Source organism: Xiphophorus hellerii, chromosome 1 (genome assembly GCF_003331165.1).
Source record: "Xiphophorus hellerii strain 12219 chromosome 1, Xiphophorus_hellerii-4.1, whole genome shotgun sequence".
Taxonomy (NCBI): domain Eukaryota; kingdom Metazoa; phylum Chordata; class Actinopteri; order Cyprinodontiformes; family Poeciliidae; genus Xiphophorus; species Xiphophorus hellerii.
The window spans coordinates 18,711,862-18,737,644 of NC_045672.1; the positions used below are offsets into that span (position 1 = coordinate 18,711,862).

The 25,783-nt window shown below is 40.1% G+C and overlaps 1 protein-coding gene across 1 annotated transcript in view; it reads left to right on the plus strand.

The window, feature by feature from the left end:
• Positions 1–24,894, plus strand: part of plcg1 (phospholipase C, gamma 1) — a 40,182-nt gene extending 15,288 nt beyond the window's left edge. The window contains exons 6-33 of the mRNA XM_032575901.1: positions 1,829–1,913; positions 2,051–2,134; positions 2,481–2,503; positions 2,590–2,662; positions 2,758–2,859; positions 5,141–5,259; positions 5,752–5,837; positions 5,987–6,107; positions 6,320–6,488; positions 6,997–7,119; positions 7,349–7,450; positions 8,946–9,133; positions 9,973–10,173; positions 10,394–10,513; positions 11,300–11,480; positions 11,585–11,662; positions 11,738–11,841; positions 11,987–12,080; positions 12,202–12,271; positions 14,308–14,468; positions 14,668–14,764; positions 14,859–15,083; positions 15,200–15,348; positions 16,769–16,883; positions 18,066–18,227; positions 18,322–18,410; positions 21,434–21,690; positions 21,772–24,894. Coding sequence (XP_032431792.1) covers positions 1,829–1,913; positions 2,051–2,134; positions 2,481–2,503; positions 2,590–2,662; positions 2,758–2,859; positions 5,141–5,259; positions 5,752–5,837; positions 5,987–6,107; positions 6,320–6,488; positions 6,997–7,119; positions 7,349–7,450; positions 8,946–9,133; positions 9,973–10,173; positions 10,394–10,513; positions 11,300–11,480; positions 11,585–11,662; positions 11,738–11,841; positions 11,987–12,080; positions 12,202–12,271; positions 14,308–14,468; positions 14,668–14,764; positions 14,859–15,083; positions 15,200–15,348; positions 16,769–16,883; positions 18,066–18,227; positions 18,322–18,410; positions 21,434–21,690; positions 21,772–21,808 — 3,415 coding nt within the window. The 3' untranslated portion in view covers positions 21,809–24,894. The remainder of the gene's footprint in view (positions 1–1,828; positions 1,914–2,050; positions 2,135–2,480; positions 2,504–2,589; positions 2,663–2,757; positions 2,860–5,140; positions 5,260–5,751; positions 5,838–5,986; positions 6,108–6,319; positions 6,489–6,996; positions 7,120–7,348; positions 7,451–8,945; positions 9,134–9,972; positions 10,174–10,393; positions 10,514–11,299; positions 11,481–11,584; positions 11,663–11,737; positions 11,842–11,986; positions 12,081–12,201; positions 12,272–14,307; positions 14,469–14,667; positions 14,765–14,858; positions 15,084–15,199; positions 15,349–16,768; positions 16,884–18,065; positions 18,228–18,321; positions 18,411–21,433; positions 21,691–21,771) is intronic.
• Positions 24,895–25,783: the final 889 nt, after the last annotated feature.

Genomic DNA, 25,783 nt, shown 5'->3' on the forward strand with positions numbered 1-25,783 from the left:
TATTGATTAATGCCTGGTTTTAAAATTAGTTAACTGGACTTGTAGCCATTGTTTTATGCCCATTGTTGGACACCACACGGCATGATTGAACCCGTTATACCTATGATTGCTGTCGGCTAGTGTGTGGTCTCTCAGGTTTTGAAAATGGGCCAACGGTTGGTCGACAATTCCAAAATTGCGTAGTGTGAGCTCGGCATTACGCTAAGGAAATGAGGAAGGGAGGGGTCAGTGGAGAGCACCGGAGTTGAGCCTCTTTTCATCCAGTGTCATCAATAGAAAGATAAAAAGGCAGGAAGAAACAATAAAGCCGATAAATTAAAATGAGGTGGATAATTTTCAATTATCGTGCGATTAATTGATTTATTGTTTATCGCGACAGGCCTAAGCACAACTAAATATTTTTCATTTATACTGCGCATATATTCCATATGCACATAGAGTGGGATATTTCAAGCCTGTGTGTGTTGTAATTTTGATGATTATGGCTCACAGATCACAAAGTCTGTGGTATGGAAGCAGTGGATCTGGTGTCCCTTATCTTCCTCTTGACAACAGCACCAGAATTCTCTGTGGCACAGGCTCATTCCAAAATGGCTCTCAAATACTTTTTCTAAAAATGATAAAGAATCAAGTGTTTTCAAAAAAAGATATAATAATAAATGAAAGTTTTAGCAGTTTGAAATTTTTTTTATGGAATTATTGCTTCGGAGTTCCACAACAGAATTACACTAAGAGTACAAATTATATTTAGATCTCTTTTTGTTACCATTAAATTGAAAACTGGGTGCTTTTTTAATGTTTTCACAAATATTAACATCCCATCAAAGAAAATGTGACTATCCTCTTTTTGCAAAGTTTTACAATGTATGACAACACATGCTGTAGGTATTTCTCAAAAATTGTCAGTTGCACTTTTTACAAAAGGACTCTAATGTTGATTTGAAAACGAAAAACGTACTTTCTTTTGAAATGAGGACTTTTGGCCACTGAGCAACAGTCCAGTATTTTTTTTGGCCAGTCAGCAGTTTTCCCCAAGACTGTGTCCTACTGACCCAGACAGAGACAGGCTCAGAAAACCTTTACAGGTGCTTGTAGTTGATAAACTGATTAGAGTCACTCAATGGGCAACTTTTACACAATGTTCTAAATTTCTATAGTCAAAATTATAAGGAATAAAGCCTTAAAGTGTTTATCTCTGTATAGTGAATTTGTATGCTGTACTTTTCACTTTCACTGTTTAAGTCTGACTGCAAACATTCAACAGGTTCATCATAATTAGTTAAAAAATTCTTTTTTAATTTTTATATCGCTCAGCACTTTCAACTTTATGGTTTTGGTAAATAAATAAAAAAAACAGTTTGGTCGCCACTGCTATAGAGAACAAGATATTTTCTTTTAGTTTGCTTTGTGAAATGCCCTTTTTTAGATCAGCAGCAAGTAACTTTCCTTCTTCCAGTGGCTGTTTAATAATCAAGAGTAAAGTGAACTGGTTCCATCTGGATGCTGGGTGTTTTGTCAGCGCTCAGTTGAGGTGTAGTGAAGGAACTGACCTAAGAGCCAAACACTAGCCCCTCTTCCTGCAGCAGGAAACAGACTGCAGAGCACGAAGGAGATGTGCAGAGATGTTTGTCTGTAACATCCCTGTCTTTGTTATTTTTTAAGGCTATTCTCATCGCCTGCCAACAATTCCAGGCTCTGTAGTAGAAATGAAGCAGTAGAAAAATAAATCTGATAGGACGGTGTCCAGGCTGGATGGATTTTACGTGCTCATGCATTTTAGTGTTTAATGATTTTTGTTTTCACAAAACGTGCCTGTGTGTGTGCGTAGGATATCCTATAAGGATCTGAAGAACATGCTGAGCCAGGTCAACTACAAGGTGCCAAACATGAGGTTCATCAAAGACAAACTTCCGGTAACCTCTCTCCGTCTTATCACAGACCACCTTTCCATTCTCTCTCCCTGCCCACTTCCTGTTCCACCATAAGATTTATGATTTTTATCGTGAAGGTTCTTCCTTACACATTCATCCATCTCCTCTTGCTTTGTAAGGACTCTGAAACCAGGAATGGAGACGTGACCTTCAGCCAGTTTGCCCAGCTTTATCGAAACCTCATGTTCGATGCACAGAAAAATGTAAGTGCAGGCATTTTATGTGCTCCCATCACTCTTCCCCTCCTGCGATCCCCTGCTGAGGCCCACTTCATCCCCCATCTGTGTGTTCTCAAATGGCTGCAAGATCAATATGCACCGGCTGAAACCCACCAAACCCCTCTAGTGGAGGCCATTATGACACACAGATGAGCAAGCAGACAGACTCTGGTCACATTAAATGGATGACCCCAGTGGCCTCACCCAACCTGCTGGAAGTCTGTGTCTGTCTACATAAGCAGGACTGCACACAGCATTAGTACAGCACTGTGATAGAAATTAACTAAAATATTTTGTTTTCTTTTTCTTTTTTTTTTAAACCTCTTTTCAGGTGGAGATCCCTTTTATGCAAAGGTAGGTCCTAAAAACGAGACTCCGATGTGAACAGTCTGTCTTTTTTTGAATGTCAGTTGTTAATTTCCTGCTTTCTTCTCAAACAGGTTCATGGGTAACGTAGTTGATGAAAGGATCACCCTGGAGGATTTCCAGAGCTTCCTCGTAGAATGCCAGAAGGTAATCCCTCAGCTATTTAACATGTCACTGAATTTGTTTTGGTTTGTGCTCTCTAATTTGACTCTATTTTTTTATGTATTGTTTGGGCATTTAAGGAACTGTGGGCCTCGGACAACAACAAGGTTCAGGAGTTTATGTTTAGCTACCTGAAAGACCCCCTAAGGGAAGTGGAGGATCCATATTTCCATCCAGAGGAGGTAAATAAATTACCCTCTTCTGTTCTAAGGGTTTCACTCGTTAATGGAAACATGTCAGATGTGTAAAGTTTTCCAATGCCCCTCTCTGTGCTACAGCTGTGGGTGGGAGATTATTCAGACACTGATATGTATGGATACCAATGATCTTGGCCTAAAATACCATCTCCTACGCAGTCAGAAAAGGCTATTTACCAAAAGGCTTCATGACAGTTCTGCAGAATGCGAAGGATGCTTTTGTGGTCACCAATAATGTAATGACTTAAAAGGAAAGGAAGCTGGTGAGAACCAGTCTGCAGGAGATGCTGGCAAAAGTTAGACAATACCTTCACCTAACAAGCAGAAATACAGTCTTCAGCTGGACCAGAAACTCACTTGAGTTCAGTAAAGTAATTTTACTTTGTTAGCAGTTTGCAAGATGCTGCATTATATCTCACGTGTCACCACTGACTTGTAATGAAAGTTGGGGTAAATCATCTAAAAACCACTGCAGAAACAAAGTAGCACTGAAACCGCACATTCCACACAGAAAGGTCTCAACTTGGGTTTGACTCAAGAAACTTCTTCCTGTACAGAAACAGTTGAACCTGCACTACCGTCTGAATATGTTTTTAAAGCATTTACAGTCTGTAGAATAATTGTTTCCAGGATTGACTTTGTCCAGTATTGCAGTTTCAACCAGGACCCCATCCGAAACAGTACCAGTGCTAAATTAGTGGTATAATCACCCTGTTTTTTCTGTTCCTGTTTTTAAAATATTTTTAGTGTTTCCTGTTGAACAATGTGGTTCTAGTTCTAGGATAGTTGTCAGTGGAGCGTTGCCACTTGATTTTTATAAAACACTTCAAATGTAGTAGACAGAGACTGTAAATAAGGGAAAAAAGGGAGAGAGGTGAGATAAAGAGTTTAAGAGAAAATGAGACAAGACCAGAGAAAAAGAAGGCTAAAGAGAAAACAAGAAAATACCCTAGACGTCTGCTACTACACCTTCAGAAAGAGAGACCAAAAAAACAGAACCGAGAAACCACAGTGACAAACATCCACATGGGACGGCGCGTTGTCACTAATAGCAGATGATTGGAGCCACAGACATTCAAAGATCTTAAACCAATCCGCTGACACAGGAGGTGATCCTGTTCATTCCAGGGTGGACCACCCAAAGGATTTTAGATTTTAAGCCGGAGATTATCAGGGATATGTATAACAGTGAAACAGGCCTTAACTGTCTTTTCTTTACGGCAAAAACAAAATCCAACAACTTCTTGTTGCGTTTTCACATAATGACTAAAAGTTGAAATAGCATTACCGTAGTTGCATTTTAAACAATCTGTAATTATTCTTAAAGCACCCTGGACATAATGAACAAGATGAACGTTAGTGTTGTTAGCATTTTTTTTTGTTTGTTCATTTTAAGTCACTGCAAAACATTCTTGTCTATCCCTTTGTTTCTGATTATTTTATTTATGTGTCTTAGTGCTGAATGCAAGCTTCTTATTAGGAAGTTGGGCAGATGGAAATAAATGTGGTGGAAAAGGTGTCACAGCAGAAGGAATAACTGCATCCTGGAGAGAACTGAAGTAAATCTTTAAAAAAAGGGCGTAGACTGCAGCTTACAATCTGGTTCATGACGTCCAGTGTGACGTTTACACAGCTGGTGGTAATTTTGGGGACACGTCATCTGTTGATGTTGCTCCACTGTATTTTATGAAGTTGGATGTCAGTGCATCTATCAGGACATTTTAGACCACTTTATGTCTCTCCTGACGAGCTTTATGGAGATGCTGGTTTAATTTTCCATTGGAACTTGATGCCTTCTCATACTGTCAAAGGTACCAATACCTGGTTTAATCACCATGTAGTTCAGACAGGAAAAACCTGCCTGATCTTAAGGTCATCTATTGTCTGATGTTCTTGTCAAAATGAAAAGGAGAGACACCACACCCAACAATGTAAACATTGTTGGGTGTGGCTAATTTCTAATGGTGACTATTTAAGCATCCTGAGCTACCTTAACATCTGCATTAATGCAGTAATTTATGCACAATCATACCTTACAGCATTACATAATCTACTGTTATGTACATGCACATACTCTTCAGTCACCTGACATTTAAAAATTAAATATAATCTGTTATTGGTTTTGCAGTGTAATTTTGTTTAAGATTTATCTCCATGTTCAATACAGAATTTTCACTTTTTGAACTGGGCTAACTGTGGATAAACCAAGCCAAGATTTCTGAAATAATTTCATTCACAAACTTTTGCTCTTTTCTCCTCTCTGCAGTTCCTCACATACCTTTTCTCCAAAGAGAACACCATCTGGGATTCCTCCCTGGACATGGTGTGTGCTGAAAACATGAACAACCCCTTGTCCCACTACTGGATCTCCTCTTCACACAACACGTAAGAAAAGCTGCCCCGATGAAGAAAGTTTTCTTCTGTCAATTGTAGTCGGGTCCTGGGAATGCTGAAGCCTGGCATCCTCTTCCCCAAACAAGCCTTTTACACTGACTTCTTGTATCAGATAAAAGCGTATTATTTCCTCGTTATGTCCCAGAATAATATTCATGCTGGTATTCAGTAAGAAGAAGTATTTTTCCAGGCATTGAAAAGTGTGAGAAAGGCACTTCTGATGATAACCTTTTGTCCTGGAAGTGAAACAATACTTTCTGAAGGGGTGAAGTGAAAATTTCCCATGTTCCTTTGAGTCTGTTTGAATGGATATGAAACAAGAACTTCTGTTGACAAAAGAGAAACAGGACTTATAATTTTGCTGTGCTGTTTTTGTTTGTTTAATACATAAACAAAGACACTGTGTGTCTGTTCTTTCTGGTTGGCTGTTAATGTATGAACTTGCTTTATGTACATACGTTTTTCTTGCTTGGTTATTTTTAGCTACCTGACGGGAGACCAGTTTGCCAGCGAGTCGTCCTTGGAGGCGTACGCTCGGTGTCTGAGAATGGGATGTCGCTGCATCGAATGTACGTAAGCACACATGATCTGCTCTGTCGTCATAACTTTAAGATTACTTTCAACCTTTTAGCTGAACCGTGACAGTGACAGTTTCTTGGGTGCATGCAAATGCGTCATGTTTTCCTTACTAAGAATAAAGTCGTCTGTTTGCTTTCAGTGGATTGCTGGGATGGTCCTGACTCGATGCCGGTTATTTATCACGGACACACCCTCACGACGAAAATCAAGTTCAACGATGTTCTGAACACCATCAAAGATCACGCTTTTGTCACATCCGAGTGAGTCTTCCTGTCTTCACCAGCTTGTGTTTCTCCTTTATGACTTTTGTTCTCGATAAGAAAACAAAACACTAAGAAAGGACTGAGATCAGAAGATTGCACAAGTGGAAAGAATGTAGATGTGTCATCCTTTATCAATATGTCTGTCTGCAGAAACAGATATTTTAGGAAATGTTCAACCTATCTTGGTTTAATCTGTACATCTCCCTCAGGTATCCTATCATCCTGTCCATTGAGGATCACTGTAGCATTGTTCAGCAAAGGAATATGGCCACCCAGTTCAAGAAAGTGTTTGGAGACATGCTGCTGACCAAAGCAGTAGATATGGCTGCAGACGGCCTGCCTTCACCCAACCAGCTCAAAAAGAAGATTCTCATTAAGGTTGGGCCTTAAAAAAAAAATCAATTAAGGGTTTTTAATATTATTCTTTTTTTATATCTTTTTGCAAGAATTCTGGATCTTAGCTTCGTCCTCCCTCAGGTTTGAAGGGCGGGAAAGGATCTTTTTTTTTAGCAAACACGCTCATTCCATCCAAATAAATTTAACATTTAACAAGAAAATTAGTTATTTTTTTAATCAAGGAAATAAACCTTATCCTATTTATAATCATAGTTTATCAGACAGGGTGGATCCAGGTGTTACACTAATATCCATATAATATGGTTCTTCCTGGTTCTTCAAGTGCTGTGGCTCAGAGAGTTAGTGTGTCAGTTTTTTTTTTAGTTACTTATCTGACCATTTATTTATGTCAAATCTTTTCTATATTCAGATATTGTGTTGCTCTAACATATATTTGTCCTTTAACACTCTTAGTCTTTTAGGAATAACATTTCTACACAGGTTAAAATGTTGCTGCTCCTGACTGTCCTTCTCTTTCTTTGTGCCTCAGCATAAGAAGCTGGCAGAGGGCAGCGCCTACGAGGAGGTGCCGACAGCCACGCCTTATTCTGAGAATGATATCAGCAACTCCATCAAAAACGGCATCCTTTACCTGGAAGATCCCATTAACCATGTAAGCATTCTCACTGCCTGGAAACTGCAGAGCTGATGCCACATGAAAGGCTGTTCAGAGACAGATGGGGGATTGGAAAGTTGCAGCTCATATCCCCAAGTCTTCCAGTCGTTCTAAATGTTGTAGCTGTAAAAATGACACAAAGTGCTGCAGTTTTTCTTATGTGTTGGTTTTGAAAGTTTTATACATTTTTCATTTTATTGCATCTTTTATCTCCTTTTTTTTACAGGATTGGTACCCTCATTTCTTTGTCCTGACTCACAATAAGATCTACTATTCAGAGGAGACCACTAATAACGTGGGTAATGATGAGGATGAGGAGCTTAAAGAGGTTAGTACAAGCAAGGGTGTAAATCCCATCTCATTATTGGAGGGGGACAATAAACAGGGAAATTTCATAAGAGCAATTTTGGCGGGGTTGGCGAGGTTCCATTGAAATGTAACGTAAAATGTGGTTTAAAAAGTTTTTAAACCACATTCAAGCTGCAGGACCAAAAATGACTAGTAATGCACAGCAAACATGTTTTATTTTCAGTAAGCAGAGAAGTAACACTAAAATTCAAATGTTGCTTAGATGAGTTTTGTTCAGTCTGACTGATCTAATCTTTGCTACACCTTTACAAAAATTAAAGGTTCTAAATACAAATGCTTTAATGAGCAACTCCTCTTTAAAAAACTCCATCAAAAACGGGCCCCACTGTTCAAAGTGGGGCCCAGAAACTATTTGTGGCCCAGAATTGATTTTACGTGTGTCCCCCAACCCCACTACCACAATTCAATTTGATTCGAGAATAAATTAAATAAATCGGGACAAACATACAACTTTTGCTTTAAAATCTACTTACAAAAATATTAGATGCAACTCAAAGTGTGTATCTTTGTCTAGCTTTCTGATTTCTTACTATTTTCATAGTAAATAAGTCCACATCTTCTCATTGACTTGTACAATAAAGTACAGCTTGGTGCCCCCAAATCTGATTTGGCTTACATCCTGTTTTTATTGCTGAGAAGAGACAATATTTTTTCAGTTTTCTTGAGCCCAAAATAATAAGCAAGCTGGCTGCTTTTCATTAAACAAGGAAAACGTGGAAAAAGCGTTTTGGATTTATGATCCCTTTCCTAGAAACAAAAATTGCATTACTGTATTTGTTTATAGATCATTCTTTGTTTATTGTTGCGTTGGTGAAATAAAAAAATCTGAATATTTTTGGTAATTTTAGTTGTAAAAATTATATTTTTTTGCCCTACGAGTACTTTTGAGCTCACCAACACAGTTGACCAGTTCTATGAAGGTTATTTTAATGCTGAATGCATGGTTACTGCTGGGTGAGAAAATGTCTTAAATTTAATCATTTCAATGTAAGACATTCAAAAGTTGGGCCCAGATTTTCCATATTTGTTACATTTAGATATATTTATCTGTTGTCTGCGCTTCATTAACTTTTTCTGTGCTCAAATCCATTATTACATACTAGTTTTATAATTCTGGCTGATACAAAACTACAAGGCTCAAAGTAAACGGCGCATTAGAAAGGACTTAATTGCAAAACATTTGAGCTATTTTTAACTTTTTGATGCAAATTTAAGTACACTAATAATTAGGCACAGAACTTACTTAAATATTTCTAAGTGTATGTTTGGTCTTAAATTGAAATAATGATGGTCTTAAAAAGCATTTAATTGAAGTTAATGAAACTTGCAGAACTACACCTGCTAGTCTAGAAGATAAAGGTGGCCAATAAGGAAATGGTATTAAAGCTGATGTATCCTGCAGAGTATGGAAACACTGTAGCTGCAGTTTGACTGATGTCTTTGTTTCTGTTAAGGTGCTCAACACTATGGACCAGCATGTGACGGAGAAATGGTTTCATGGAAAGCTTGGCGCTGGGCGGGACGGACGGCAGATCGCTGAGAGGCTCCTGTCGGATTACTGCCAAGAGACCGGAGCTCCTGACGGCTCCTTCCTGGTCCGGGAGAGCGAAACCTTTGTAGGAGACTACACACTGTCGTTCTGGTAAATACAGCAGTCACAATGCTTTAAGACTTTTCTATGAGACTAGAAAAAAAACTGAGAGAATAAACTGAGATTGATCTATTTATTAGGAAGTAACAAGCAAATTTGACAAATTATAATAGTGTTGATCTACAAGGTTTCTTCTTGTGATTACCTTTGAATAGAAGCAATGAAAACGTGTTTGGTTCATGATGCACGGCGACTCGTTGGTCAGAAACAAAATGTACAGCAGTATTTATAACACCTGTTGTATACACTGGTGGAGGGCTTCTGGTTCCCACTGGTGTTTTTCTCTTGAATCTGCGAAGCAGTTAAGCATAAAACAAACTAAAAAATAAAGATTTTGCATCGACCAGTCAAAGTTCAGCCATGGATTAAAATGGACTTTGATGAGCTCAGGAGGCCGGTGCAGAAATAAACGTCTAAAACAATCAATGAAAGGAAGCAACTTCTAAAATAGCAGCCACCATTTCTCCTCAGAGATATTAGAGGCTGATAAGGTCATACAGAAGCGCTTCAATAATTTTATAAATAAATGTGGCCCTGCATGCTGCTCAGGCATGCATTGCTTTTCATTTTGAACAAGTTATGCGCCAAATTATGATAAGTATGTAAAATAAGTGTGTTAGTAACAGCATGCATTGTGTGAGATTTTATTTAGTCTCGTCTTAGAGGTCAATCAGGCTAGGTGTCATTTTTACAATGTCCAGTGTCAGGGAAACATTTTACCATATTGAGATTAACCTAGGTAACTTTCTGCCAATGCATGAACAGTGAAAATACGAAGCAGCACACGGTTGTTCTGACTTCCTCTCCTGTCCTCCCCTGCGGTACGCTAGGCGGTTGGGGCGCGTGCAGCACTGCCGGATCCACTCTCGCCAGGAAGCTGGCAGCCCCAAGTTCTACCTGACAGATAACCTGGTGTTCGACTCGCTCTTCGCTCTGATCACCCACTACCAGCATGTGGCGCTACGCTGCAATGAGTTTGAGATGAAGCTGACCGAGCCAGTGCCACAGACCAACGCTCATGAGAGCAAGGAGTGAGTTTGCAGGAATCTTTTAAATTCCTAGGGAGTTTGATGATTCTGTTCACGGATGTATTTACTGTGTTCTTATTTAAACTCAGGATTAACCTAGCTTTGTTTTCTCTGATAAATTGATAACTTAGAGCCATAGAATCAGAATGAAGTTATTCATGGACTTAGAGCCATAGAATCAGAATGAAGTTATTCATGGTGTGTCTTTTGTTCTTTGTTGTAGATGGTACCATGCCAACCTTTCCAGGAGCCAGGCAGAGAACATGCTGATGAGAGTTCCTCGTGATGGGGCTTTCCTAGTCAGGAAAAGGACAGAGCCCAACTCTTTTGCCATTTCATTCAGGTAACTCCATCCTGATGCCCTGTTGACTGATGCCTATATTATCCTTTTTGATCTATATAGAGCTTTTATTTTAATTCACTAGACCTGGTTTAGCCATTAGCTGTTAGTGCAGCTCTCCAGTATTGATGCCCCTGGAACCTCTCTATGTTTTGTTTTATCACCCGTAACTGCAGTGTTTTATCGGGGTTTTATGTGATAGGCAAACAGAATCTACTATTAATAAAGTGGAAGGGAAATGACATGTTGTTAATCTAAACTAAAATGAGCAGTCTATTTGCATTCAGCTCTCTTTACTCTGATACCCCCAATACATTTCTGTGCAACTAATTTCCTACAGCAGTCACCTAATATCCAGAGTCCACCTGTGTGGTTGATCTTGGTGTGAATATCACAGGATACAGTGAACATGTAAAAGAAGGTGTTTTGAACATAGACTAAGATATTGTAAGATGTTACAGCAATATCATATATTTTGATATTAAGATATTGTGATTTAATCTGGCAGAAATCCTTGGGTTTAAAAACTTCACATAATGCAGAAACGATTCTACAAAGCAATGAGTAATAGTAACTGGATTCAAGTGTAAACTCCATGTTTTTATTTTTAATTTCTAAAAAAAAATAGTGAAATTAAAAGACTAATTTTTTGTCACTGTTTGTCCATCTAATCCAAAACTACATTTAAATGTGTCTGCAAAATGTCAAACCTTTGTTGGGCATTGCATGCTTCTGAACTGCATACCGCATGTTGTCATTATGACTGTGTGAATTTGTGTTTGGTTTCAGGGCCGAGGGTAAGATCAAGCACTGCCGAGTGCTGCAGGAAGGTCAGGTTGTGTTGCTGGGCACCTCAGAGTTCGACAGCCTCGTCGATCTCATCAGTTATCATGAAAAGCACCCTCTGTATCGGAAAATGAAGCTACGCTATCCCATCAACGACGACACACTGGAGAAGATAGGCACTGCTGTGAGTGCTATCCACTGCATATTTACTAGACATCAATTAAAAATAAATAAACTCCACCAGTCAGAACGCTCCACAGTCTGTAAACACTGCATGTTGACCAACAGGAGCCAGACTACGGGTCGCTGTATGAGGGCAGGAATCCAGGCTTTTACGTGGAGGCCAATCAAATGCCAACTTTGAAGGTGAATTTCCAGCGTCTCTGAACACTCGCGCTTCCTCACCGGTGGTTTTCTAATAACTCTCTCTGGTTGTTCCAGTGTACAGTCAAAGCCATGTACGAGTACAAAGCTCAGAGAGACGACGAGCTCTCCTTCTCCAAGAACGCCATCATCACCAACGTAGACAAACAGGAAGGTGGATGGTGAGTGAGAAGTGCAGGAAATTGTTCTTCTATTCGCAGAGATCGCATTTTTCTAGGAAGAGAACAAGAGGAGTGAGTGAATTATAATATAGTGCCGCTGTGACGTTGGTTAGAAATGCACTTTAACTTTTTGTGTTTGGTGCAGGTGGAAAGGTGACTGTGGAGGGAAGAAGCAGATGTGGTTCCCTGCAAACTACGTTGAGGAGATCAGCCAAGCGGCAGCGGAGCCAGACAGAACTGTGAGGATCATCACCTTGTTGTTTATTCTGCTGATAATCATTAATCTCTCATTGGATCCCTGTATAATGTGGAACACTTTGTAATCTGTTTCTTTTATTTGTCTTCTCCTCTGTCATGCAGGAGATTACAGAAAACAGCCCTCTCGGAGATCTGCTGAGAGGAAGTGTGGACGTAACTTCCTGCCAGATTAGTGAGTATCCCCTTCACTTCCTGTCAGACTCTGCTGCAGGGCTGCAGAGCAACCTGTTACCTTGACAGCAGGCCACATTTCAGGCTGAAAAGTGGAGGCGCCTGCTTTCTGTGTTATTTCTTTCCTGACTGCTGTTTTATCAACCTCTTTCTTAATTCATTGCTCATAGGGCTTGATTATTTTTTATATAGCTTTTCACACGCTTTTATCTCATAGTTTGATCATGTTCAGACTAGGAAAACCACAGTGAATTAAAAGATAAGGTTGTTCAAATTTTACCGACTGAGCATGCATTTGGAAACCATCGTAAAGCTTGTGTATATACCTATTTTATCAGTTTGCCTTTGAACCACCAGGCTCCTGAGTTTTGACAGTTTCATGAAGAAAACGATAACGTTTACTGTGCTGGTTTTCATTTTATTCTCTCATTGTGAGGAGAATAACATTTGTGTTTAAGTGTCAAAGGGTCAAAATTTTTTTAAATATCAGACAGAGATAAGCTGAGTTACTTACTATGGAAACGTTTATCCAAACTAATCAGATCCTGTGTGAAACAGGGGTCAGGTGTAAACCTAATCACTGCGCTTGATGTTTGCTTTCCCTGCTAACACCCAGACTGCATCTGGATCTCAGAGATTTGAATAACCTCTTTAAATCAAGTGTCATTTATCTCGTCACACCTTGGCTTGATTATAGCCTGACGTATAGAGACATGAAATCTGGCAGCATGAATCTGGCTAGAAGATCCTCACTTGCCTCACAAGTGAGGAATACCATGAAAGTCAAACATGCAGCAATAGTGTAATGATCTGGGGCATTTGTGGTAGCCTAGTCAAAGTCTGGACCTAAATCCGATGGAGTCGCAGTGTGGGAATTTAAACAAGCCGTAAACGTTTGCAATTCTGCAAAGAACAATGGACCCAGATTCATCCAGAGGAATTTAATTGCCTGTTATGACAAATGTTTTATGGAAGCTGTTGCTCCCTAAGGAAGCCTAAACCATTTATTAGATTGAGTTGGAAATTATGTTTTACATAGAATCAAGGTTGTTTGAATGGCTTTTTTTTTTTCTTTTTCTTTTTCCAAATTTATTCCAAATGGGAAATTAAATGTCAGAACTTAAATCAGGTGTCCAAGTATCTTCAAAGTGTGACTGTGCTCGGTGATGCTGATGAGCAGGAAGGATCTCCACTAGCAGTCAGTTTTGCTTCTGACTGAAGACTGTTGCTGTATGAGCCTGTCATGACTATCAGAACATGCTTCCAGTTCAATTTCAAGTTCCACAGTAACACTTTCTGGATGACATCGTCATCAGTTACCGTGTTTTTGTTTTTGCCACTCCTCTTTATCTGACCACGTGGTTAGAAAGCTGGGCAGAGAAACGTTGGAGTCAATCTTTGCCCTTTATTACTGATTTAACAGATGGTTTGAACTTCCTCCTTCTCTCTCTGCTCTTTGGTTCTGCTCTGAATCCATGAAGTCTCCTTTTCAACTACTCTAGGATTTGGAATTGTAGTTTGCGTATTATTTGAGCCATTGAGATGCTTATCAGCTGCTCCCAATTGTAAAAACTATACCTTGTTGTCAAGGTTACACATCACAACTGGACAAAAGTTAAAAAAAGAGAAAGAAAAAACGGGTAAAAATCTGTTCAGCTGCACCTCATCCAAAACAAGAGGAAATAGTTATCAAATGTCATCCAATCCAATGTCTCAGCCAAAAAAAATATAAGTATGAACAAATGAAGTTAAATATTGATCCAGCAGATTCTCTTGTGTTTTTTTTCTGCGGCTCAACATCTCCATCTAGTGGCTTTAGAATAAATAATTTTTATTTTAAAAAAATTGAAGCAAAACATCTTCAGTGCAATTCTTAGTGTTTAACACATAATCTAGATTTAACTGCATCTGTTATTTGGGAACTTATGTAATTTGTGTTGTTTTTATTTATTTATTAACCATGGCTTAATAGTAGCCCTACATGATATGGTAATGTGTTATTTTCCCTCTTTCTTCTTTTTCTTTACTCCTCTTCAGTCACGCGCACTGAAGGGAAGGGCAGCAGACCGTTCGTCTTCTCTCTGGTTCAGAATAACACAGTGCAGGGCACTTTGCTGGACGTGGCTGCTAACAGCGCAGAGGAACTTCAAGACTGGAAGACGAAAATCCAGGAAGTCGCTGCGACTTCTGAGGCCAAGGTGAAGACGCAGATATGGGATGCGTGTCAGGAAATGCACAGAAATATGAAGTCTGTCTCCTTTATAATAGCTGTAAATATTCAACAAGCGCCAACAGTGCGGTGCAGTGCACATGAATGCTAATGCTATTTTCACACACACTTAGCTGTATGCTAGCCTTACTGCTGCCATGTTTACGTTTTTGTGTTTCTGTGCTCAGCTGGAAGAAGGCAAGATAATGGAGAGGAGGAAGAAGATTGCGTTGGAACTATCAGACCTGGTCATCTACTGCAGGCCGGTCCCATTTGATGAAGAAAGTGAGGATTACACACAACTTCCAGATAGTGATCTATGATGAAGTTAAACCTGTTCTGAGATTAGCCGCGGTCCCTCCCTCTCTGCGTCACTCAGAGATCGGCACAGAGCGGGCCTGTTTCCAGGACATGTCGTCCTTTCCCGAGACCAAAGCGGAGAAGTACGTCAACAAAACCAAGGGGAAGAAGTTCCTGCAGTACAACCGGCTGCAGCTGTCCAGAATCTACCCCAGAGGCCAGCGGCTCGACTCCTCCAACTACGACCCGTTCCCCATGTGGCTCTGCGGCTCCCAGCTGGTCGCGCTCAACTTTCAGACTGCTGGTAAGTCGAAGTGCAGACAGGAGAATTCATCTTTGGGGTTTCTTTTTTTGTTGTTGTTTCTGTTTTTTCCCACTCATTTCACCTTCTTTGTCCATTTCCTCTCCGCCTGCCCACAGACAAGCCGATGCAGATGAACCAGGCGCTGTTCATGCTGAATGGAAAGAGCGGCTACGTCCTCCAGCCTCCCATCATGAGAGACGACACCTTTGATCCCTTCGACAAAAACACACTACGTGGCGTAGACCAAGTCTCAATGAAAATAGAGGTAAAATCCAAGGTTTAATTCTAGTAAAAGACGATAAGGAGAGTTTATCAAGACGGCTTGGAAAAGTTGATTAATTGTGGTTTAGCTTTATTACTTACAAAATAAAATTAAAAGACTTAAGACGTGTTTAGGTACAACCGCATTAATTGTAGTTTTGCATGACAAAAATAAATGTAGTGACGTTATTATTTTTGAATTCAAATGTAAAAAAAGCCTGAAGGTGAAATATAATTAGAAAGAGCTGGAAATGAACTGAAATGAACCAAAAGGAAAAAATAGAAAAAGTCTTTATTTAAAATGTAACCTTGACATTTTACATTCATATAAATTGTTCTAATGAATGATGTTTTTTATTATTAGATAAAAAATTTTTTAGATGTGTTGTGCACAGATTCTTGAACTGTGCATTCATTCTTAAAGTAATTAAAATCAATTAAACCCACTTTAAATTCTAGGCTTTTAATCATTTCTGTACATTTTCCACAGAGGTTTCTAATTTGATATACTCTGGTTCAGGAGGTCAGGACTTGATGGAGTTGATCATGTGTGGTTTTATACACTTCAACTATAAAAACAGAAACTTTTTTTTTTTTTTTACCATAAATTTGTTATTACAAGTGCATCGGGGATTGCTGTTGTGTTTTATTTTAATTTACACTATTGAAATTAAAGATAAAATTATTACTACCTTTCTCAAAGGAGCGCAATAGAAGCAATTCTTTACAGTCGGAAATCCTATTTTCCATCTTTTGCTGCTTCCATCAATTCTTCAGTTACTTTCAATCAGAAGAAACATGTTGGTAAAATGAAAAGACTGTTTTAAATTTAATGTTGCTGTCTTCATGTTGTTTGACTTCGACATGGCAAGAGTTGCATTGAAATATTAAGACGTCTTTCAGCGATGTTTGTATACTTCAGTCGGTTGTTGTAGGGAGCACAACTCAGCAAGTAGGCTGCAAAGATGGGAAACCACCTCCAAGGAGGAGCTGTGAGACTGTTGTTCCCCCTCGGCTCAGTCTAACCAGGGCTGTCTTTCACATGTGGTAATTTGCCACAGAACAACTTTGCTCACAGCGACCTGTTTCTCTTTTCTTTTGCTTGCACTCTCTCACACTCTTCACCACGCTGCACGTATGCTTGCAAACTCCCAGACTGCATCTGCGTCTCAGAGATGTGAATTTTCTCTTTTTTTAATTGAAGTCTAAACACCTCAAAACAAGTCAAAAGCAGTTTCGCAATAATTGTAATCAAGCAGTGTGAGAAATCATAAACTTAAAGCTGACTGAAATTATAAGCAAAAACTAGAAATGAGTTGTATAAGTCCAGAACAAATCTAGAAAAAAAAAATGTCTAATGAATGATTGCATGTGTATTTGTAGTTTGAGGTATGAATGTGAATTTCGCTGCTTTTTCTTCCAAGGTTTTGGGCGCTCGGCACCTCCCGAAGCACGGCAGAGGCATCGTCTCTCCTCTCATCGAGATTGAGGTGTGTGGGGCGGACTACGACAACGACAAGCAGAAAACAGAATCCGCAGGTGAGCGCCGCTTCAACTGTAGCCGCAGATCTCTCTTCCAGGAATGGGCCTATGTGCCAAAACCGTAGGAAGGAGTTATTTTTAAATTTATTTTTTCATTGTTTAATGGATCAATTACCTTTTGTGTAAAATTTCCTTTGTGGTCCTAGAAAAACAGGAAGTTGTGCAAACAATTTGGCCTTGTCTGGGAATACAAAAGCAAAACATTGTGCAGCGTTGACATAATTGTAGTTTGTCAGGTGGAATGGTTTGCATTGAAACTTGTGAGGGGTTTTTCTAAACATGTTGTAGATTTTAGTTTTTCAAAGGAATCAATGAGTGTCATCAGAGCTTCTATTAGTGCAGTGATGCTCTGATCAGACCACCTGCCTAATAGTATGTGGCTCCTTCATGTCAATAAAAGCCGGTTGGCAATGTTGTTGTAGTTGGTGGGATGTGAGAAAGGAGCGCCACACTGCCCCCTGGTGGCAGAGTCACGATGGTGTCTCCAAAGTAAGCTTCATTCACACATATCCTTGGTATACAACAATGGTTCTCTGAAGATTAGTAATAGAATGAATATTGGAAATTATTCCCTCATACAATCAATTAATCCATTATAAATCAGATTAACCTAATGTAATGATTAAGTAAAGAAACAAAACAAAAGGCCATCCAGCCATTCTTTAATAGAGTTCTTTATATTGAGGTGTAACGTGGTGATTTACCTGAATTATTTTAAGAAAATGTTTTATAAGAGAGAAAGAGGGAGGACTAATCCCAGGGAGGAAAACACTTTGGGTCCTCCGGTGTCTTCAGCGTTTTCAACATCCGGCTCAAAATGTGTTGTACTAATCCAAATTCATCAAAAGTTAGATTTTGTGTTCATGTGATTTATGTCTGTTTTGTGGGGAACAGACATTGTCTGAAACTTTTTCAAAATTGCAACTGATCTGTAAATAAATATGGATCATTTTAGAAGCTTATTGAGCTCTAAATTAGCAGAATAAGATTGTTTGCTTCAAGAAATACTTTCCTACATGTATTTATTGACAGGATCCTGAATAAACAGCCTCTAATCATAAAGGACGGACGCTGTCACAACCTCAGGCTCATCGTCTGCAGGATAAATAGCTATTTCAGCTCAGTATTTCTGGATTTCTGAGTGTCTCATGTTGCTCCAATGTCTGCGGTCTCTTCCAGCTGACAACGGCCTGAACCCGACCTTTCCCAGGAAGTCCTTCTCCTTCACTGTCTGCAACTCTGCCTTTGCTTTCCTGCGCTTCGGGGTTTATGAAATCGACATGTTCAACGACCAAAACTTTCTGGCTCAGGCGACATTCCCCATTCAGAGCCTCAAGACAGGTGTGTCTATTCCCCAGATCTTTGTCTTTGAGAGGAAAATCTTGATGCCGCACGGCTGTAAGCAGCTGTAAATGTGTGTGCTTTTGTTTTTCAGGCTACAGGTCGGTACCGCTGAAGAACAGCTACAGTGAAGATCTGGAGTTGGCTTCTCTGTTGGTCCACATGGAAATCACCAGAGGAAGGGTGGGTTAGTCTCTTTAACCGAGCTTCTTCTAAACCTGCCGGTTATAAAAGCCATAACGCAGCATGCACTTGCTTACTATAGATGTCATTGTTTTATGATTAAGAAATTATTTTAATGCTAAACCAGGAGGTTTGCTGTTTTTAGTCGAGTAAAGCCGCAAGAGTATTTTATTTTCTTGGCTTTATGCAAAGACGGTTAAAAGTGTCTAAACACTCACAACTCTGAGAGAATCTATGAAATTCTCTCACCTATGAAGAAGTGATACTCATCTATTTCACTCCTCTATAACAGACTCATATCTGGAGCTGCATGTTCACACCTGTTCTAAATGTGAGAACATGTCGCTGACCAGTGTGAGATGAGGGAAAAAAAACACGTGTATATATTTTACAAATTGTTAAATATAATCCCAACCTACTAGATTTACATTGATATTTTGTATGTAAGCGTTATATTCTAGGTTTTAAACTGCTTTATTTGATTATTTTAGTCAAAATCTTCATTGATGTTGAACCCGGAAGAGATTATGGTATCTCCACAAGACAGATTCTGCTACTTCTGTAGCTTTGCACCAAAAACCTAAACTTTATGTTGTAAATGGGGAATTTTATTTCGGTGTTGGTGGTGGTGTTTACTATTTAAGATGTAAATACTATTTTTAAGTCAATTGTATTTGACACCAAATGGCAGAATTGTACAAACTGAATAAAATCTGTTGAGAAATGTTCCAGTTTAGTTTTTTCTTTTAAGCCTTCAGTTTTCACATTGGATCGGGTTTCTGGGGGTTTGATAGTTTCAACTCACCGCCTTCACCGATGTTTGTTTGTAACCTTTATTTAACGAGGAAGAGGAAAAACTCGTGGAGATTAAAAATGTCGTTTACCAGTGACTTGGGCTACACAACAGCAAAACAAGACAATTTAAAAATATGCCTGCCATAATCCCTTCCAGTAATGAGGAGCAGAATATTTAAAGCGCTCTTTCTCCCAGTTCTGTCCTGGTAATTTGAATCTCACTTCAGAGTAAGACTAGACGGAGGAGCTGACTGGAAATTCACACCAAGTAGAAAAAAAAAACCCAAATAGAGTAGAAGGGTGAGAGTAGCGACTGATGAACAGCAGGATTTCCTCCTCCTGTCATCAGCCGGTCAGTCAATCAGACTTTGAACTGGAGACGCATTCAAGCTGTTTGGTTCAAAGAGTTACAAATATAGATCAAAACATGTGAATACTGTGAAAGTTCAATACTTTCTGTTTCTCATTTGCAAAAGGTGAACCCTTATATACGTTCTTTTGGCCAGACTCCAAAATATACAAAAAAGAAAGAATCCTTTTAATATTTTGTAAGAACGCGTTTAGCTTTTATTATGGCATTGTCTGTGGCATCGTTTCAGCCCAATGAGTCCTGGCGTTGTCATCTTGTAAAATTCCTCCACGTCATCAGGGAAGAACCAGTTCATTGATAGAATAATCTGGTTCTTCAGGTCAGCTGACCTCATAATGTTGCTGAACTTTGACCTGCCCCCCCCCCCCCCCCCCCCCCCCCCCCCCCCCCCCCCAGACCATAGTGCTGCCCCCACAGGCATGATGGGTGCTTCACTTCATCTGCCTCTCTTCTTACCCTGAAGAGGGTAAATCTGGACTCATCAGATTACATCTTTATGCCTCTTTCCAAATTAAAGCCTCACTGATTACTGGTTTTATGGTCACACAGCTGTTCAGTCCCAGTTCATTGAGTTTCCCATGACGAAATGCTCTCACTTTCTCTATCGCTCTGATTTCTGCTGCTGTTTTTCTTAAATTGGTGTCACCAAACGTTTAGTTGATCACGATCACACATTTCTTTTATCCAACCCCATTTCTTCCTCAAAGACGATGATGGTTCCCCCTTCTGGTTTTTAATAATTTATTGATATTAGTTTCTCATGTCTCCTTTGATGATTTGTCTGCTTGATGCCAATGATTTGACTCTTCTTAAACAGATTATTATCCTTGTTTAAGAAATGAGAAGCTACTCTTTGCATCAGCTGGAGTGGAAACACTTTCCAGCTGAAAGACGGTCGCCAGTGTAAATATCCAATAGGAAAGTCCTGCTGGAAAAAGAACCGGCATCTCCATGCAGCTTGTCGACAGAAGGAAGTCTGAGCTGCTGTAAAACGTCCAGGTAGACGGATGCGCTTGGTGTTGGAAACTTCACACTGGACTTTAAGCAACGAGGCTTCTGTGCCTCTTCACTTTTCCTCCAAATCCTACAACCTTCATTTCCAAATGAAATGTGAAGTTTACTTTCATCTGAAAGGATGACTTTGAACTTCTAAACGACAGCGCAGTTAATTTTCTCCTTAACCCAGGTAAGATGCTTCTGACGTCTCTTGATCAGGAATTGGACATTGATCGATGTGTGTGCTGGATCTTGATGACTCCAGCCTCAGTTCACCGAATGGATTTTGCTTTTCCTTTCACCCAGCTTTCTGCGAATATGCTTTAGCTCTTTTCACAATATTCTACTTTCCTGAGGCAATGAATTTTGAGTTTTCGTTATCTGTGAGCGACAATCTCTAAAACTACAAGAAATGTTGGCTTGTAACAGTTTGAAAGTTTCACTTTCTTAAATTAATGACAAAATTCTTGAACTTTTTCTTCGTATTCTAAAGTTTCGAGCTAGAAGTTGCTTCAGATGCCTGCTGAGCGTCTTGCTCTCTCTCACTCCAGTCTCGACCAACAGTTTCTCTTTAAATAGCTTCAGGCTTCCTGTCCCTTCATTCTCACCTCCCCGAAGATGAAAATAGCTCTAAGTCGTCTTTACTTTGTAACAAGCTGCATCCTGTTTAAGCAAATTATTAACTCCTCTAACTTAGAAGACGTGATGATCGCTCAGCTTCATCGCTTCTTCTTTAGTTGTTGAGTAAATTTCTCGTCTTCCTTTTTTAGGCCCAAACCCGGTGAAATAAAAGCTTTTTCTGTTGGACCAGCAGCTGTGCTGATCCCGGATCATCTCTCCTGTTTTGCTTCGTGGTTTCCAGGATGAGAACGGGGAAGTCCTGAGCCCATTCTCCGCAGCGGGGAGTGTGTCGGCGCCGGCGTCGGCGCAGGTGGGACGAGAGCTGGGCTCCGTGTCCTCGACGTCGTCCACCATGTCCCCACTGCCCCAGTCGCCGTCTCAGGCCATGTCCTACAGAGGGAGGGAGGGCTCGTTCGAATCCCGCTACCAGTCACCCATCGACGACTTCAGGGTGTCCCAGGAGGCCCTGCTGGACCAGATGGACCCTCAGAACCGAAGGTGAGCGTGTGGACGGCTGGACAGCTGCTGTTGGTGGTGTAAGAGGACGTGGACCTCACCCTATCTCCGTTTTCTCTCCAGGATGCTGCGGAGGACCAGTCGCCTCTCCCCGTACTGATGATGTCACTGACTGCTGTGATTGCTGTTTCCATGGAAACGCCCACCACCGCTTTGGCCTACATTTCAGGCAGCTCTCCCTCCTTCGATTCCTCCTACAAACCCCTCCTCCACTCCCCACATCGCCGCCTCTGTGTCCAACTGAGGAGGAGGGAAAGGACGCTGCGGGGTGGGAGGGCGCTGACAGGAAGCAGACGGCGGCAGACAGGAAGAAGAAACTGGAAGGCTGGAGAAGTCCTGGACTGTGATTTCCAGTGTTGTTGCTGTTGTCGTCGTCGTGACAACAGCTGCTTAGTTTGGAGACCAAGTGGAAGAAAAGGGATAGACCTGGTTCCGGTTCTGGTTCCGGTTCCTCCTCTCTCTGCTGTTTGGACAGATATTTATTCCTGCTGCGCCGTCGGCCGGAGAGCAGCAGCAGCAGCAGCGGCAGCCGGCCTGCTCTCAAAGAGCTCCTGTCTCCATGTTTTTAAATATTCCAGTTATTTAAACCTTTAAACATTCATAATGTGACTTCATGTCGGCGTGAACCATGAGGGCTTTTTACGGCTACGTTTAACCTCGCTCTGCTTCGTGACAGACATTACGTGCCTCCGCTCTGACTCTGACTTACAACCTGGACTGAAATCTCAGAGGCGTTTCTGTTTTTATTGTTATTATTATGATTATTAAAGGCGGGAGGAAGAGGTCGTGGCCTGTTTTTGCGTTCCAAGGAGCATCGCGTTTCTCACTTACATTCCAACAAAACAAAAGCTGCACATCATTCCATCGTCTTGCTTTGCGAACCAGCTCCACTGACCCTTATGGCACCTTGGCCGTGTGGTCCTGGAGGTCAGGCCTGGACTCTGATGGTGACTGATTGTTGGTTCTTTTTGGGGGTTTCTGTTTGCACCCACTACCATCATGTTCTTATCCACATCAGTGTCTTAAAACACGCCCTTGTTAAACAATACATGTTTACGATGTTCTAAATTCATCTGAGAAATGCCAGAGAACAGAAATAACCGGGTTTCATAAGCGTCCGCACCATTCAGCTTTTTAGTTTTGAGCGTGCATGTCGCATATTTGGCCTCTACTTTTCAAAATGGCCTCCAAACGTATCATCCCTTGGGTTGAGCCAAAACTTTGTTTCCGGTGAAGAGATTCTTTTGTCTCTTGCCTGATTTAATGAAATCTTAAATCGACTGATTTCCAGCAGACATCTAAATTTTAACAACCCCAGATCATAATGCTGCCACTACCATGTTTCACTGTGTTCTGCCAGAGGTGCTTTGTGTTTTTCCTGTTCAAATTCTAACTTATGGTAGTAATGTTTAAGTTCATAGCAGATTCTCTTGTGATGTTTTGAGAGATTTTATCCAAGCCTGGATATTTTTAGTCTAGCAAATGTTCTTTTTTTTTTTGTCTGGACACTTGGAGAAATACAAGAAATGTTTGGAACAGAACCAGAATATTCAGCTTTCTCAGAGGTCCTGACAGCGACTTGGCAGCCTCACTGACTGGTCTTAAATATGTTTAGTCAATAACTAAGATGAAACTTAGGTTTTAAACTTAACTTCTGAAACCAATTAGGAAAAAAAAAAAAATCAGTCAGCCAGAAATGAAACATAATATAAAGGCACCAGTGCAGTTTTCTTTTGGAAAATGAAGTCTTGTGTATTTAAGAATCAGTAAACGGATTATAGGGCATAAATATCTGCAGATTATTTGTATTCGCTCATAAAATACATTTCTCTAAAACTTTTTAATGCCCAAAATTGAGATTCTTAAATATAAGACACTTACAGACTCCCAGAAACTGTGAGTTTCTATCTAGTTTCTCCAGTTTAACGCCTGCAGTCGTCAGGAAATGCCTCCTCCGGTCATTTATAGGGTGTAACTTATGCAATGAGGTTCAAGCAGATTTGTTTACGTTTAAGTTCAATTATACAGGCTGCGTCACATTAAAAGTGTAAAGGTCTTTAAACAAAAAATAATCATGGTTAATCTTTTTTTTTAATCACAATAACATGAATTTTAACAGCGGTGTGTAAACTAGAGACTCACAAGAGTCTGCATTGATGCTGTTTATTCTGCTCATTCCTAATGCAGGATATTCATGCTGGAATTATGGGTTAAAAAAAAAAAAGATGGGAGTTTGTAACAGTGACCCAGCTTTGCAGCCCAGTCCGGATCGCTTTCTGCTGATGAACTCAGATGTTGGTCGATTCTGAAGCGTCACTGAAAAAGTATTAGCTCTGCTCACACGGATTTCTGCTTTTCCCCCGTGTGTTTTGGTGCAGGTGGAGTCACAGTATTAAGATAAACGAGTATTGAAGACCGGCAGTGACCAAATGATAATGAATGAAAGGTCCAGAGTTCAGCTCACCGCTGCGTCTCGTTGTTACATGCCTGGAAACCGATTAGCCTTTAGCTGGACTCGAGGTCCAGGTTTGCTGGACAAACAGTGTTTTCCTGATTTGACTGAACGGTCGATGATATTCAGATTCTTGCTCAGTGTTTTGAGACGCATTTTAAGCCATAAAGGACGATGTAAGGTGAAGGCGGGGTCATCATGCTGGACGGCTGGGGCAGTTTGTTGCATTTGCACTCAACTATTAATCCCAAAGCTCCTTTGTCTTACATGTACTCTTCCTCCAGTATGTTTAGTTCTTTTTAAATGTGTGTGTGCGTGTGTGTGGAGCAATGCATTGCCCTCATTTCTGGCCTACCTCCACACACACCACATTAAAGCCACATTTCCCACAGCCATGGTCACGTATTTTGATGGTTTGCTGCTCGGCACCGTGTGAGCGCGTGCAAAACGACTCAACTGTTTGATGTAGGAGCATTTTCCATATTGACGTCAAATCAAGCTGAACAACAAAGGACGCCTGTGTGGGGCCTTTAACTGTAATTTGTTTCGCTTTTATTGTTGTAATTTTATCGATTTTTCTTTCTGCTAGCGTCGGCCTCATTTTACATTTGCCTTCCTGTAATGTGCCTAAACCTCAATGACGAGAAGTATTAATTTTAATTATTTTTTTTTGCCTTTCATATGGAACATATTCAAGCCTGAAAAGTAAATAAAATACTCACTGCTTTATACAAGCTTTCTGGTCCTTATTTTTCTTATCAAACTGTTCATAGAGGTGCAGATACTTATTTTTTAAACTTCCGACGCCGCATCACAGGAAATGAACGGCGTTTCACTATAAGACGTGTGAACAGCTGACAAACATGACTAATAATCTAACAGAACCGAAAATGAGCCACGTGGAAGCAAAGGGCATGAACTTTTAAAACTTGTCTGAAATAATTTGGTATTTATAGAAGATGAGCTTTTTTCCATAGCAAAAAGTGAATTTTGTTGGAATTTTATGTGAAGAACCAACATAAAATGATGCACAACTATTAGATGGAAGGAAATACGGTTTTCAAAAATGGTTCCAAAGTAAAATGTGAAATTTGTTGCATGTATATAAATGTAACTTTGTAAAGCCAAACTTTTGCAGCTGCAGATGTTTTGAGGCATGTCAATAATCTTTGCACACTTAAATACTAAACATTTTCAGCTATTCTTTGCAGAACAGCAACTAAGAGCATGTATCTTTGAGTCTGGACTTTGACTGAGCCATTCTCTCCCACATATTTGCTTTAAACTAGCCCTGGGTTGACCAAAGGTTGAGCTTTTTGCAGCCATCAGAATGATTTTGTGCAGCTCTGAATCCCTGATTTAAGAAATAAGTGAATCTTTAGGGCGCAGGAAGCCTTTGAAAAATGCAAAATGTTAAAATTGAAAATGCTAGGTACAACCTAAAACATTTAGGTTGCTTTGCATTCTTTTTAATGTAAGTAGGACCACATACATTGAGCAACTCTTAGAAGCAGATTAAGAAAACTCATTACTCATTACAAATACATAGGAAGCTATGTATTTTCCAGCCATTTTATACCACAATAAATGATCACCTTTACTCAACTGTTGTATTTATCAAGC